The 16746-nt window shown below is 41.8% G+C and overlaps 1 protein-coding gene across 4 annotated transcripts in view; it reads right to left on the bottom strand.

The window, feature by feature from the left end:
• Positions 1-16746, bottom strand: part of LOC126293200 (uncharacterized) — a 638519-nt gene that overhangs the window by 169503 nt on the left and 452270 nt on the right. For all 4 annotated transcript variants that reach the window (XM_049986324.1, XM_049986325.1, XM_049986326.1 and 1 more), the window contains exon 2: positions 14728-14760. In XM_049986324.1, coding sequence (XP_049842281.1) covers positions 14728-14760 — 33 coding nt within the window. The remainder of the gene's footprint in view (positions 1-14727; positions 14761-16746) is intronic.

Below are 16746 nucleotides of genomic sequence, written 5' to 3'. Positions count from 1 at the left end.
GGCCCAGGGGTTAGACGGGCAGGCGTGGTCAGGAGAAGGGAGAGACAGAGAGCCAAGATCGGGAACCGGGGAACAGTGAGTGCAAGGGTACGTCTGGCAGTGACTTGCCGTGGCCACAGGGGGCTGCTTCCCTAGTGTTACACTATATACAGAACTGAATGAGATTTTTCACTCTGCAGCGGAGTGTGCGCTGATACGAAACTTCCTGGCAGACTAAAACTGTGTGCCCGACAGAGACTCGAACTCGGGACCTTTGCCTTTCGCAGGCAAGTACTCTACCATCTGAGCTATCTAAGCACGACTCACGAACCTTTTTCACAGCTTTACTTCCGCCAGTACCTAGCCTCCTACCTTCCAAACGTTACAGAAGCTCTCCTGCGAACCATGCAGAACTAGCACTCCTTTCTTTCAAGAGTGCTAGTTCTGCATGGTTCGCAGGAGAGCTTCTGTAAAGTTTGGAAGGTAGGAGACGAGGTACTGGCAGAAGCAAAGCTGTAAGAACGGGGTGTGAGTCATGCTTGGGTAGCACAGATGGCAGAGCACTTGCCCACGAAAGGCAAAAGTACCGAGTTCGAGTCTCGGTCCGGCACACAGTTTTAATCTGCCAGGAAGTTTTATATACAGACCTGATACTGCCCAGACCGGGACTCGAACCTGTAACCTATACCTTTTGCAGCCACTTTTTTGGTAAAAATTTTTGGAATACAGTGATCAATAGATTATTATCTTTTAACTAAAGTTCAGTCTTGATCACAACACTTATGTCTCAGTAACATAGGTGACCGTTTTCGGTTATTTTTACATAACCATCTTCAGGCCCATGGCTTCCTTGGAGGATGATAGGTGGAGCTCTCCTCAGCTGCTAAAAAGTCAGCAGCTGAGGAGCGCTCCACCTATCATCCTCCAAGGAACGTATTCTCTCGGAACTTTCACCAATAGACCACGCCGTGATACAGAAAGCCTCTCTTGCAGCATCTGCCACTGGACTTGGTTGATCATATATGTGATGCTTTCGTGTCTACTAAATGATCCTGTAACGAAACACACCGCTCTTCTTTGAGTTTTATCTATTTCCTGCATCAATCCAATCTGGCACGGTTCCCATACTGACGATCAATACTCAAGTATCGGTCGAACTAGGGTTTTGTTGACGGACTACATTTCCCGACAATATCTCAGTCTGCCACCTGCCTTTCGTACGATAATTTTTATGTGATCGCCCCGCTTTAATAGTGACTTAGAGCGAAATTTCAGTAACACTCGCGAGTAAGCTTTAAGTATAGTAGCCGTTTCGACACTTACACCTTGTTCAGACCGGAAAAAATACAGCAAAATACAAAATTTACATAGTAAAGAGTGTATGTGCCAAACGAATTCGAAAAAACTATCAGCTTGACATAGTCATATTTGTTTCGTAGTTGTCACGTGTAGCGCACGCGTACATTTGCAGCGAATCCGTGATCTCCTCTTCCCCTACCTCCCCCGCCACCTCACCCGCAAACATGCGGCATGTTATTGTATGTAGTTCAATCACTGGAAGTAGCCACATTCATAGAACAGCATATTCAAACTAATCGTAGCTAGGGCAGGCCTCAGACTGAGATTCACTGGAAGAATACTCATACAAAGTAGTCCAGGTCCGTACCAAACATAACTAATAGAGGAAACAGAGAAGGTACAAAAAGAGCACCGCATTTCGCTACAAGTTCCTTTACTAAGCGCGTCACGGAGATACTCGGCCAATTTCACTGGCAGACATTGCAAGAGAGCCGTTCTGAAACACGTGTGGTTTACTATCAAAATCACGAGGGTGTACGTTCCTGAAAGTGTTAAGCAATATATTTCTTCCTCGTATGTATATCACGTGAAAAGGCCATAATGATAAGATTAGAGATTCCCGCGAACCATTCGCAATGGGAACAGGAAATGGAGGGAGTGACGGTGGTCGACAAACTACCCTCCGCCACACACCGTAAGGTCCCTGACGTACATGTAGATGCAGTGTGCGACTAAGTGCAAGCCTTCCCTTTGCCCCTACCGCCATATCAAACGCTACCAGACGCGCGGTGCTGTAGAGTAAGTTGCCTGCATGGTAGGGGCACCCAGATGTTACCGTTTGTCAGTTTCACTCGGACAAAGCTGGGTGATAGTAAAAAATACAATTCGAGAAGCATCCTCAGCCATGCACATGGTAGTAAGTACTGGCTTGAAGAATACATGTGGAGATGTATACGATTTACGATCAAACGTTTCTTCCGATACAAACTTTTGGATCGTGGAGTAGGATTGTGACATATTAAAGCTGTTGTCAGGTCTTGTACTTTTACGGTTAGCGAATTGCTTATCCTTATATATATTCCGCGTTGGCAGCTGCAGCAAGTCGTTATGTTGGGCTCAATCTTCTCAACATATGAACGGATCTTTTCGCAGTTTTCCTCAGATCGCACTGTTATACGGTGGTGCTCCTATAATCGAAGGAAACCAAGCTTTCACTTTTGTGAAGTGCACAAGCTTCTCTACGTTACGAACCAGGTGTTTACATTAAACTGATATTTAAATAGTTCTAACGGGATTTATTGAAATATGAACCGGATATAAGTTAATATCATAGGTAAGCAGAATCTGACAAACGTCGTTGCCCGATGCCTCGGTGATCACTGTAGATGAAACAGTTTTATTCTGAGATTAAAATAAACTGTTGTGTTTGCGGACTGTTTGGGCCAATTACGCTGTGCTGCCTGAAGGTGGGATGGCGGCTTAACGCTCTTTTGCAAGAGACAACCTTCTCACTGTGATTTCTATGGCAAATCTTTCTTAAACGCACACCTAATTCAAACCTTACTGTTTCAGAGAGGGTTTCAACTCCTGAGCCACTTTACACTGAAATCACCTCGTAACCACAACAGCCGCTATCCAGACGTAACAGAGAAGTAGGATTTGTATAGGAACATAACAACACACAAGTCATATAGAATACATAAATTTTCCAACCACCACCGTAAAGTAAGGATAGCGTTATAAAAGATGTATAATTACCCTTTTTTTTTGCACAAAGAAAAATACATTGCCACACATTTCCACGCAATATCTAAGAATACTCGTAGGGAATATACACTAGATGTCTTTGTCTAGTAAGAGCAGACCTGACTGTATTGGCGTTAACGGTACCTCTAAGTGTAAGCGATGCACAAATGAAATTATAAAAATTACTACTAAGTTTTTTACCCTGTAAAATGTTAGCTTTAATGGTGTGCACAGTTATATGCCTACTACTTATTCTATCGAGCAACAGCCTACATTAATGAATATGACTTCCTGAAACAGTCACTGTAAACTTTTGTAGTGAGTCATTTGGACGAGTAAGTGAGGCATGTTTTCCAACTGAGCCTTCTCGGACTAACAATATAAGTACTTGGGTCCCAGAGCACCTCGGTAACTTTGTATTCCTACACAATAGCGGCTGACCCTTCACATCGGGCAACTTTAGTAACAAGACGTCATGCCCTCAGCGCTACAGGGACACCGCTGCGCTACGATGACGTCACTACGGATGGCGGTCTGTACTGGCGTGGTTGCGTTCGATGCTGTCTAAGGTGTCTGCACGTATTACTGCATGCTTGGCAAACACACATGATTAAGCGTTTTGCACCAGAATGTGCATATCCCTCATGCCTCCATAAGGCTCAAGTATGTTTGCACAAGCATCAGTTCGTACCTGAAACATGCCGAGCTCAGATGAAGATGTTCTCACATGGCCGGTCCAGAATAGCCAATGATTTTGTAAAGGTATGGAACTTTCCGCAATTAAAGGCAAATATCTTTAACAGCGCTAATGTAACTAACTACCAGCCTAACCTTATCCATTACGAATGTTTAAGAACCCGTGACTGTTTATTCAATACAGATACAGAAAACGGCAAGCAGTCACTAAGTGACTTCCACGAACCAGTTTTCGAACCTTTTCAGGGTCATCTTCAGATGATTTAAAGCTGTGTAACCTTCCATACACCATCTGAAGATGAGCCTGAAAAGGTTTGCAATCCGGTTCATGGAATAGATAACTGTTTCAAAAAAGTGACTGGTTACAGTTTTCTGTATCTATATTGAACTACCAGTTTTCGAAATTCGATGCTAAACTTCTGGGGCGCTCTAGCTCATTTAAAAAGGTACACAAATGAAAATATCACACCGCCAGCTTGCTTACCTGATGTACAGCAGTCCCTAGTTTATTACTAATTTCAATTTTTTCTATTCCCTATATAATGTCATCTCAGCGAATTTATGTCTTTTGTTACGGCGTCTTTCTCTGCTACAGAATAAACTACTTCATATTTAGCAAGGTGAAGATCATACGCAGCATCCCTTTTAGCTTTATCATGATACCCGTTTGATCTGATATTCCACAGGAAAATCTGACTTTTATAGGAGCCTATAAAATCTTCCAGCAATTCGCAGTTCGTATGTTTCAGATCGCAAACATGCATAACTCGAATTCGATCAAGCAACAGGCAGTTTCTGCAGTCCTGACACTTGGGCAAATTTATCCTACCAAAGTTGAAGTACAATTGCGCAACATGCTTGATCACGCGTTCTTGTCAAGCATGCAGTTACCAGCTTACGTCCAGTTGCCCATTGCTACTCCATCTAGTTATTTATAAATCTAGTTCTCAAATTCGAAACAGTTTCCAGTAATTCTATTATTCCACATGCTTCGATAGCAGACACTTTCCCTTGGCTTATAAGATTTTTCTTTTTTACATCGACTGTTTCAGTCACTGGCATATTTGTGTAGAAGAAACTTTCCTCCTTGTGGGATCTGTATGTCTTTTACAGTGTGTTGTGATACATTACAGCTATACAGCACAACCCTACTAACAGGTTAATTGCAATGTTCGAACAAAAATTCAAAACATGTAAAGAAATCTCAGGTATAGGTAAGAAATTGTGAATTGTTGTGAACCACCGTTACGACCACAACCAAAAATTCATAAAGAATTGATCCCAGTACGACCTATAAGTAACTGCACTGATGGTCCAACCTAAATATTAAGTATGAATCTAAATAAATTAAAGACTTAGTTATGTTACTACAAAAATAGACAAAAAAATTCCATTGTATTAGCTCACAATATAAAAGACATACAGATCGCACAAGGAGGAATATATAGATCGTCTGATATAACCAACCTCCACACGAATTTACCAGTGACAGAAACAATCGAGATAATAAGGATAAACCTTAGAAGTCACGAAAAAGTATTTACTATTGAAGCACATAAAAATAATAGAATTACTAGAACTCACCCTACCCCAAAAAATTTTCGAATCGAGAACACAATTTACAAACAATTTGATGGAGTAGCAGTTGGTAATTGCACTGCAGGCACAGTTGCTGCTATATTTAATAAATGTGTAGATCACTTAACATTCCAAATGCTATCAGGTGCATTGCGACAAGCTCAACTAGCAGTTTGTCGAAGATGGCTACCAAAATGGAGCATTGAGACTAGTGTTTCCAAATGTTGCGTCAAACGTTACCAGACATGCGCTATTTGTTCCTCAAGAGAGCCTCTATAACCCCTCGACGATGCTCGGTGTCGTCTCGTTTCATCCTTTGTATACATGGTGAAGCCGTACTAAATAAAAATTCGGGGGTTGTTCAACGATATTTTCCGAGTACTTTGGTCCAAGGGCCCCGTGGTCTCCAACAGAACGCTGTTACGTTATTATCCTTCATTCCGTTTGTTAGCCCTATTACCTCTCTGTTAGAATACCTTCACAACAACTAATATGCAACCACCAAGTGAGCAAGATGAAACATAGAGGAATGCAACAATGAGACCCAGAAGTACTGTACTGTGGTTGCTGGAGCTGCGTGCACACATCATTCTGAAACGCTTGCATTCAGTGAAACCACCCACGAGGTGCACTCAGCTAAACCTACCCGTACTGCTGTATATGGTTGAAATTGCTCTGAGCACTATGGGACTTAACATCTCAGGTCATCAGTCCCCTAGACTTAGAACTACTTAAACCTAACCTAAGGACATCACACACAGCCATGCCCGAGGCAGGACTCGAACCTGCGACCGCAGCAGCTGCGCGGTTCCGGACTGAAGCGCCTAGAACCGCTCGGCCACCGCAGCCGGCACTGCTGTGTATCACTGTTAACGTACGACTAACGCTACCGGAGAGAATAAAGCTGAGACAGAACCGGAAAGTCATGAATGCAGGTCTGAGGGCCAAAACTATAGCTGGTTTTCTTGTTGTCAGCAGCAAATACCGTCGGTGAATGGAACAAGTCTGTTTCCAGACAAGAAACGAGGTGTATACGGTTGATATTTTCACTGTTGTACAGATATTTTCAGTGCAATACAGATGGAATAGTACATGCTGATACGAAATCAAAGAAAATGCAATTACTATATGACATGCCACCATAGACCATAGGTCACATATACCAAAATACTCGGAGAAAGTCCGTTAACAACTGAAGTTTTGTCGCTGGAGTTCGGGTGTACCCCGTATACAGGACATTCGACTAATACGCAAAGTGCCTCTGAAAAGTCCAGTGAATGGTCTCGGAAAATAAACGAAATGGGAGTTGCAAAAAAAAAAAAAAAAAAAAAAAATAGATTTACTGGCCTCCATATTAATCACCATTAGGCAAAGAACATTTCTGAAATCGGTTGTAAACTTGTTAGAAGTTATCAGCTAAGGCTTATTGTGGAATCGCTCGAAGTACGGTGGTCACGCTCTGTTGTACATCCGCAACGTCTACGTGCCCAGCTACATTGCTCAACGCAAGGCAATGCAAGATTTGGCGCCGGTGAATATTTTTGTTTCCCCGCTTTAAATCAGCCCTGAAAAGGCTTAACGCTGCGCAGGCGTTGCGCGTGACACGGTGCTTCGAATTCCGCAACAACCGATACGAAATAGCAGTGCCTATGTTATTAAGAAGTACGAAACAGTGCTCTTTCGGATATTGCATGGCAGTTCTTAATAACACAGGCACTGCTATTTCGTATTTATTTGCCAATACGAAGACCTCGTCTCCCAATAAATAAGTCCTTCCTGGACGGGAATATATGTAACCTACTAGTGCAGGTTGCGATACAAGGATGACAGCATGTGCAAGCTTGAGTCTGGCCGTGATACGTGCTCGGATGGCCGAAGCGGCTGAGGCGACCATTCGCATAAAACGGAAAATCGGATTTCGAGTCCCGATCCGACACAAATTTTCATGCTTCTGTATGTCCATCCTTTTAGCAGGAGGTCTCTGGGACGACGGCCGTTTACTATCGTGACAAAAAATAAAAACACCTACAGCCGTCCGTATGACTTTATTTCGTTTTGTCGCTACCATTTTCAACGCTTCATTGTGTCAGCTTCAGGCTCTTTTTGATGCGGTACAGGTTGATATGATCCCTATGCATAACCCATCAGTAGCCAGCAATACTGGATACGTTGTTGTTGTTGTTGTTGTCTTCAGTCCTGAGACTGGTTTGATGCAGCTCTCCATGCTAATCTATCCTGTGCAAGCTCCTTCATCTCCCAGTACCTACTGCAGCCTACATCCTTCTGAATCTGCTTAGTGTATTCATCTCTTGGTCTCCCTCTACGATTTTTACCCTCCACACTGCCCTCCAATACTAAATTGGTGATCCCTTGATGCCTCAGAACATGTCCTACCAACCGATCCTTTCTTCTTGTCAAGTTCTGCCACAAACTTCTCTTCTCTCCAATTCTATTCAGTACCTCCTCATTAGTTACGTGATCTACCCATCTAATCTTCAGCATTCTTCTGTAGCACCACATTTCGAAAGCTTCTATTCTCTTCTTGTCCAAACTATTTATCGTCCATTTTTCATTTCCATACATGGCTACAGTCCATACAAATACTTTCAGAAACGACTTCCTGACACTTAAATCTATACTCGATGTTAACAAATTTCTCTTCTTCAGAAACGCTTTCCTTGCCATTGCCAGTCTACATTTTATATCCTCTCTACTTCGACCATCATCAGTTATTTTGCTCCCCAAATAGCAAAACTCCTTTACTACCTTAAGTGTCTCATTTCCTAATCTAATTCCCTTAGCATCACCCAACTGATACTGGATACGTAGATAATCTGAAACTCGGCAATTGATGGTTGGAGCGCTGTCACGCAAGTTTCAGATTATCTGCATATCCGGTAATGCTGACTAATCATGGGTTATGCATGGGGATCATATCAACCTGTACAGCATCAATAAGAGCCTGAACATGACGCAATGAAGCGTTGAAACTGGTAGCGACAAAATAAAATCATAAAGACGGCTGTAGGTGTTTTTATTTTTTGGCACCAGTTTTCATTGTCGTCGTTCCAGCATACAGCCGAAGGTGGTCCACATTCGCAACTGCGAATACATTTCCTGTACACAAGAAACGTTTGCCGACAGTTTCCAACAGCTTTACAACCAAAGTCTGAAGTGTGTTGCCGCTAATGATGACTGCTTTGAAGGCCAGACAAAATTACCTTGTCTGTAACTCTTGTTTCCTTTATTTATTGAGACCATTCATCGAATTTTTTAGATGCATCTTGTATGTAGGAACGAAAGGACAATGAAAGATGCGAATATCCTAATAAACATGGATCCTCAAGCCAATGCTTTCCCCAGTACTACATATACGAGGAAGTACGTTGACGCCTCACAACAGGCTACCCGAGGACCTAGACTGCAGATATGCACTTAGGGGACAAACAGTATTCCAAATAGTCACTGTTTATGTGAAGGCAGTCTTTGACACGGCCCTCATCGATGCCCGTACACGTTCAGAAATCTCAGGCGTGTGCCGAATGCACTGACAACCACCCACAATGCGTTCCCGGAGTTCACCCACAGGGTTGGAATGCATCAAAGCTTTCAAATATCTCCACACAAAAAAATGACCACCGGGATCAGAGCGACGTAGAAGGCCACGGTGTAGGCAAGCCAAGAGCGATACACCAACTGTTGACGATTCGTGCTAAGTATTCCTGAGCATCCACGTGAAACTGTACTGGTGCACCATCGTACATGTAGCACAAACAACATCGTCCCAACACACATTAGCAATTCTTAAAAAATAAAAACGGCATTTCGTTCATAAAGTCTTTGTTTATTTCTTGAGACAGTCAGTTTTTAACGATACAGTCATAACCGGTTTCGGCCACAATGGGGCCACCTTCAGATGCTACAAACCTTCAAGCAAGTAACTACATTTTTACTAGATTTGTTTGCAAGCTAAGTAAAATGCTATCGAAAAATATGTAGAGCATACTTAAAAGAGATTTCGAGCACACATGGCTATACGTTGTCTAACTGAACGCAAAAGCAAAAATCAGGGAACTATACACGGTATTCCAAAAATAGACGGCAAAACTTCAGAAATGGAGTCCTCATATAACAAGAAGAAAAAGTCGAATAAACATGAGGTCTATAATGCATACCTTAAAAGCTATGAGTACTTCTTCGACACTGAAAAACACTTCTCCGCAGCTGCAAGTTCTTAGCTTTCCGTATTCTGGGAGGAGGTAGTATGTACCAAAACAAGAAAAAAATGTCAAGTAAATATAGGTTGTAAGACGCACACCTTAAGAACTGTAGGAACTTGTTCATCTTCGCTACTGTCAAACCCATGTCTCTTATTGAACACGTGCTATAGCTCTTAAGGTATACATTCTAGAGTCTGTGTGTAATGGACACTTTTTTCTTGTTTTGGTCCATACTAACTCCTCACAAAATACGGGAACCTAGGAACTTGCAGTCGTAGACATGTGTTTTACAGTATCGAAGATGAACAAATACTCATAGCTAATAAGGTATGTGTTTTGCAGCCCATGCTTAGTAGATTATTTTTTTTCTTCTTAACATATGTGGAATCCATTCCTGAACTTCTGCCGTAGATGTTTGGAACACCCTGCGTGGTTACAGCTAAGAATATTCTTAGTTCTACATATATAACCCCGCCTTTTGTTGCTTTAATGTGTAGTTTGACAAATCATGAACATGTGTTCACCAGATGCCTTTATTTTTTTTAGGTATGATCCACATGTATTTCAACAGCACTTTACTTAGCTCACAAGCGTATATTGTTATCTTCTTTGACGTTTTAAAAAATCCTTTTTTATTTTTATACATTGCCCCCGAAACCGGTGATGATTATGTCATAAGTATAAACAAAACTTTATGAGACATTGCCAGTGCTGTGACATTCGCACGACTCCAGTAGCGCATATGTCGTATTGGGGAAACGTTTGGTTTCTAGACCGATGTTTATTAGGATTATTTGCTTGTTTTATTGTCTTCTGCTCGCCCCTTTCGCTTGCACTTATAATAGATGCCTATATACATGGTGAGGCGGGAACTTTTCTCCTGTTACTTTTGACCTGTTAAAGGTATTTGTAATCTTTCTTCACCCAGACGAACAGCAACTGGGGGCTCGTTGAACAAAAATCAGTGCATTCTTGCAACTTCCTTTCTCTCTCTCTCTCTCTCTCTCTCTCTCTCTCTCTCTCTCTCTCTCTCTCTCTGTGTGTGTGTGTGTGTGTGTGTGTGTGAGAGAGAGAGAGAGAGAGAGAGAGAGAGACCTCATCACAATGATACAGGAAGTACACTGAGTATTTTGGGATAAAAATAGTCGGAACTGAATAATTTAGAAGCCCTGAACGAAAGTGCATTTAGGGAACATGTTTTAAAAATGCGTAGGACTTCGGTGGATGTACTTTTAAAAAACGACACATTATCATCTGTGGCATATCCTTGGTGTTTTACGTGAAGTGGTTGGTACGGTCCCACCTGCCTGCCGAGATGTAGAGGGAGTTATTTCCGACCTTAGTTCTTTATCTCAAAGTAGTCACTTTAGGTTCCCCTGCTATCTCCACAGTATTGACCATAGAGATTTGCGACAGTCTATTCTGTTGGCGAAAAGTCTACAAGGTCGTTAACTGTAATTATTCAGCAGGAATGACAAAAGACTTTTCGCTGCCGCTTACACTTAGAGTTGGCTCAATAGTTTCCAGGATGACTCTCTGGAAGAATGCAATTGTCCTTGAAATTGCCGCACGCGAATCTTTCAGAAATTTGTGTGCCCAGCGTGGAAATAGTGTGGCTTAATTATTTCTATAACATGCCTGAGAGAAAGAGCATGTTAATTGACATACAACAACTAAAAGACAGCAACAAAAGAGAAGTTGACACAGAATCCTTAAACTGCATGCTGGAGTATAAATAGAACGACCTCAAGTAACGTTCCGTCGTTTCCTTTATGTACAGCAAGCATTCCAGTGCGACATTTCTCGACAGTTGCAACATCAGTGTGCACTCGAAACGTAAGCCGGAGAAACTGGTCTAAGAATAGGCGCTATCGACCAGTGTAGTTCAAGAACGACACTTTACTGAAGACGAAAGTTGGAGGCGTGGCGGAGAAATACCTACAGATCACAGCTTGCTAAATGACTGCTGGCGAATGCTGGAACAATGGGTTTTTATTAGGCAGTCCAGGATCCAAATATTTCCCATTGGGACTCTGTCTATCCCAATACCACATCTCCTGGTAATTTTTACCGCATTTGTCCATGTCCAGATTCGGACAAAAATCCAGTGCGTATTTTGTATTAATATGCACCTAACAACAAACAGCCGAATCCAAAAACGTCAATAAATGCTACGAGCTTTTAGTTTTCCTGCTCAGTAACAAACGAAAATGTTTACAGAGACAGTAATATTTTAAGGTGTTAACTGATTTTTCCGTCGCTGGTTGGCAGAACATAATAATAATATTAAAAAGGAGAACACTTCCTAATATTCTGCACGAACAGGCTTTCGGCTTCTCAGACCATCTTCAGCTGACACTGAATGTCGCAAGCACAGATAAACATAATGTGCGACATACACGGATGTTATTTGTACAGAAGATGACAGAGTGTTTACGTAGGTGAACATTACATTTTTTGTCACATAGAAATAATTACACTAATTAAAACGGAGTTAAGCAAAGCTTTTATGTGGAGATATATTTAAAAAATAATGAGCTATAAGATGAATTTGTAGTCTGAATCTAGTTTTTGTAAGGAAAATGTAATTTAACAAAGAGGAAAACGGAAAATGAGTGATCATTTAATACTAGGTTGGCATTCTGGGTTGATTTCCAGTAGCGTCATCTTTCTGCTTTTCTTGACACAATATAAGACTTCACATTCTACAGCGTATGAATGGCTTCCTGCTGAAAGATTATCAGCAAAAGTTGAACCTTTCTTCCTTCATCTCCAGCTTCTCTCATGTTTACGTAGCCTATTTGCCACAGCTCTCTCTGCCTGACTGACCAATATATTCTTCACACTGCTTGCAAATGATTTGGTATACACTACTCCATGCCAAGGTTTGCAATTTGTCTTTACTATTGAATGATATTTTTATGTGCTATTGTTATTACAAACTGCAGGTCGGAATTTGCGAGAGTAAATTTTTTAAAACGCTGTATGAAATGTTGCCAGTATATAGAATTTTGCCCCAAGCTAGTGAGTGACTGCTGTTGACCAGCGTACACAAGAGGTGTGATTTTCTGCATTTTCTTTTCTCATCGTATGTTATAAATCAGAGCAGAGCTACGCCATTGCTGGGAGCAAAGGCAATTTATGTTTGAATGTCTGCTTCAGATAATGGGATCTGGTATGAGGCCAAGCACCACTGAATGAAAAGCTGCATGTTTATGGTTGTGTGGATGCTGGCATATTGCAGGGTTCACCGTATCAGTAGCGTTTACTAATACCTATATTATGGACTCATATATTTATAGAAGGGCCTTCCAACTCGATTGTTAGTTTAATTTCCTTATGTCATGAGTTCGAATGCCGTAGTAATGTATCTAATTGTCTAGTGGTAATGGTCCACAAATACAGTACATCAAAGATATATCTGAACCAGCACTTAATGTTGCACATTTGCTCGAAATTGTCCATGAAACTTTTAGATAGTGTAGGACTAAGAGGTGAACCCGTACCTAGGCCATCAGACTGACTATAATACTTGTTTTGAAAGTCGAAGCAATTCTGTTTTACACACATTAGAATAGCATCGCTTATGTTATGAAATCCTACTGGATTTACTTTGGATTTGTGCAAAAGCCCAGTTAATATGTTTACAGATTCATCAGTAGGAATATTTGTTAGTAAGTTAGCGACATCGAACGATACTAGTTTAGAAGTGGGTGGGATTTCAATGAATTGACAAATACCCTCATCAAATCAGGTAAAACTATTATGTCTGAAACTAATCATTTGTGTATCTCCACATAAAACCTTAGTTTGCCCCCTTTTTTGGTTAATGTGATTATTTATACGTGAAAAAAATGTAATTTTTATTTATGTAAACACTGTCATTCTTGCATTTTCTGTAAAAGTTGTATCTGTGTAAGTTTCATATCATGTTTATCTGTATTTGCGCCATTGTCACCTGAATATGGCCTACGAAGCTGAAAGCTGATTAGTTACCGAATAAATATAATCATGCAGAAGATTATGAAGTGTTTTTCTTTTTAATATCCTAACATGGGCATACTATTAATTTAAATTGGTTGTTGCGTCACTGTAGGGTTGGTGCATGTGAGAGGGGGAATGTTTTGTTGTTTGACACGTGCGCGATTCGTACCAATCAGCTGCTATGGTATAAATTTTGACACAAAAGTGACATGGATTTGTGAATGCGCGTTATCGAGACGGACATTTTCATACGTGGTATTTGTAGCGAAGAATATGAAGTTAAACTAAGGCTACTGTAATACAGTGCAATGAGTAGAAGAAACAATCAGTAAACATAACTGATCGTGCTTCGTAATGCATACTGCTTACCTGTAAGTAAAATTATTGTTAAGAATCAGTTACTCATCCGCTCACGCGATCAACACAACAGTTGGTCAGATAATTATAGTGGCACAGAGGGTCTGAAACACAAAACACTCGATACGAAGTGATCCGAACTTTTATTGACTAGTACTTTGGGGCCAGCAGCCAAGATATAGCGCCCTTTCTATAGCTGCTCGGTGGAGGGGGGGGGGGGGGGGCTAATGACATACTAATTTTTGTACGTTGCCAATTAATAATACGTAAGATCCGTACATAGGCGGTCCGAGGTGCCTGTCCACAATATCACTGTTGGTTCCTGAGCGAAAACGTTTGACGTCTACTGTCATAGGTACTCTTGTTTTCGTTCTGTTCAAACATTTTCGACCAAAAAGAAAGAAAAGAGGGAGAAATAATGGGAAACCACATTACAAATCACGTTCTGTTCTATACGCAACAAGTCTGGAGAACGGCTTACTTTGTTAGGCGTTCACGATGCTAACATTGTCTACGTCGTAAGCAGCTCTCCGCGCCTATTCAGACGACGTGATCTGTACAACGCATTCAGGTCGCCTGTTGATGACTTGATAATACGTCGAAACATATGTCACCTCGGAATGAAATACGTTGCTGATACCGTACAGCAGTATCTGCAGCGTGGGGTACGTAACAGAGATACGTTATTTATACAGAAACCAGTTTCTCAGCTAGGTGAGTGCACACAGGTTGTAACGGGGCTCGGTAAGATACACACACACGCACGCACACACACACACACACACACACACATACGGCTGTCCTCGGTTAGCTCGGCTTTCTCCCTAAGCGCGCAGCAATTACGATCCTCCAGATCTCTGTCACTTACCGGCGTCTCTCGTTTGCCGTACAGCGCCTACATCTGTAAAAGAAAGAGAAAATAAAAGATGTTAGAGATCGTATCACAGAGATGAGCTAAGCTGCAAAAATAATAATTTCTGCAAAAGTGGATAAGTATTATTCACAAATACATCGTGTGGATATAAAGAAAACTGGGAACCTACTAGGTGGCCGGAAAGTAACTCCAAAATGGCTCTAAGCACTATGGGACTTATCTTTTGAGGTCATCAATCCCCTAGACTTAGAACTGCGTGAACCTAACTAAGGACATCACACACATCCATGCCCGAGGCGGGATTCGAACCTGCGACCTTAGCAGCCGCGTGGTTCCGGGCTGAAGCGCCTAGAACGGCTCGGCCACAGCGGCCGGCAGTAACTACCTATTTTCAATTCCTATTGGTGTTATGTGTGGATAGCAATGAAACTTATCCTGTTTTATAGATCAAAGTTTGCAATTTTTCATATTTTTTCAGATCCAGTGAAGATTTGGATGCCCCTTTGAAGCCACAGATGTGCGACAACGATTAAGCATTGTGGAGAGAGTAAAAATAACAGCGAGATTTGTGGAGTGGCAGTTTGTAATTCAGGTGCGGCGGGGACGGTGGAACTAAGGTGAGAGAAAAGCTGTTCTGGATGCGAAAAGAGTCAAAAATTGCCACAGAATATTGAGACTGTCGGAAGCGTCGTGGACATCAAGAGAACAGCGAGACTCTCGACTTCGGAATCAGAGGGAAAGGTGGACACAGCGAAAGCATAGAGAAACAACCGAAAAACTTGAAAGCAAGTAAGAAAACCACTTCCGGATGAAATCCCGATACTGTTTCACAAAGGCCGGCCCCGGTAGCCGTGCGGTTCTGGCGCTGCAGTCCGGAACCGCGGGACTGCTACGGTCGCTGGTTCGAATCCTGTCTCGGGCATGGGTGTGTGTGATGCCCTTAGGTTAATTAGGTTTAAGTAGTTCTAAGTTCTAGGGGACTTATGACCTAAGATGTTGAGTCCCATTGTGCTCAGAGCCATTTGAACCTTTTTTTTTTTTTTTTTTTTTTTTTTTTTTGTTTCACAAAGAGTGCTCTACAGCACTGGCCCCTTACCTGCCTTGCATTTATAGCAAATCTCTTGCCCAGCGCAAAGTCCTAAGCGATTGGAAAAAAGTGTAGGTGACTTCTGTACATAAGAAAAGTGAAAGGACGGATTCGCAAAATTACTGACCAATATCCGTAAATCCGGTTTGCTGCACAATCCTTGAACATATTCTCAGTGCGAATATAATAATTTTTTCTTGAGAAGCTCATGTCCAAGAATCAGCATGGTTTTAGAAAGCGTCGCTCGAGCGAAACTCAGCTTTCCCTTTTTTCATATGATATACTACGAACTATGGGTGAAGGGTGACAGGTAGATTCCATATCTCTAGGTTTCCGCAAAGCATTTGATACGGTGCTCCATTGCAGGCAGTTAACAAAAGTACGAGCATGTGGAATAAGTTCACAGATACGTGAGTGGTTCGAAGACTTCTTAAATAATAGGACCCAGTATAATTTTTTCATAATGCCGGGCCACAGTCATAATATATTTCTTTAAAGTCTGTACCGCTATTACACTGTTGTTTATTTACAGTGTTACATTTACACTCACACGATCATTATTTCGGCTTCAAAGTGCCATTATCAAGTGTTTTAAGTGTATATGACCATAGTGACTAATCTCGAAAGAACAGATACCATTGAAGAGTGGATGATGATGATGAAGTTCCTTGCTTCTTGAGCGTAGGGGTACGATGTAGGAGACCCGCACCAACGTACGAGGAAAGGTCCTAGCGGAGGTGGTTTGCCATTGCCTTCCTCTGGCTGTAATGAGGATGAATGATGATGATGAAGACGGCGCAACAACACCCAGTCATCTCGAGGCAGGTGAAAATCTCTGACACCACCGGGAACCGAACCCAGGACCCAGTGCTCGGGAAGCGAGAACGCTACCGCAAGACTACGAGCTGCAGACGGAAGACATTCTC

Source organism: Schistocerca gregaria, chromosome 10 (assembly GCF_023897955.1).
Source record: "Schistocerca gregaria isolate iqSchGreg1 chromosome 10, iqSchGreg1.2, whole genome shotgun sequence".
Lineage (NCBI taxonomy): Eukaryota > Metazoa > Arthropoda > Insecta > Orthoptera > Acrididae > Schistocerca > Schistocerca gregaria.
The sequence above is the reverse complement of the archived record's forward strand: the minus strand, read 5'-3'. Positions and strand labels throughout refer to the sequence as shown.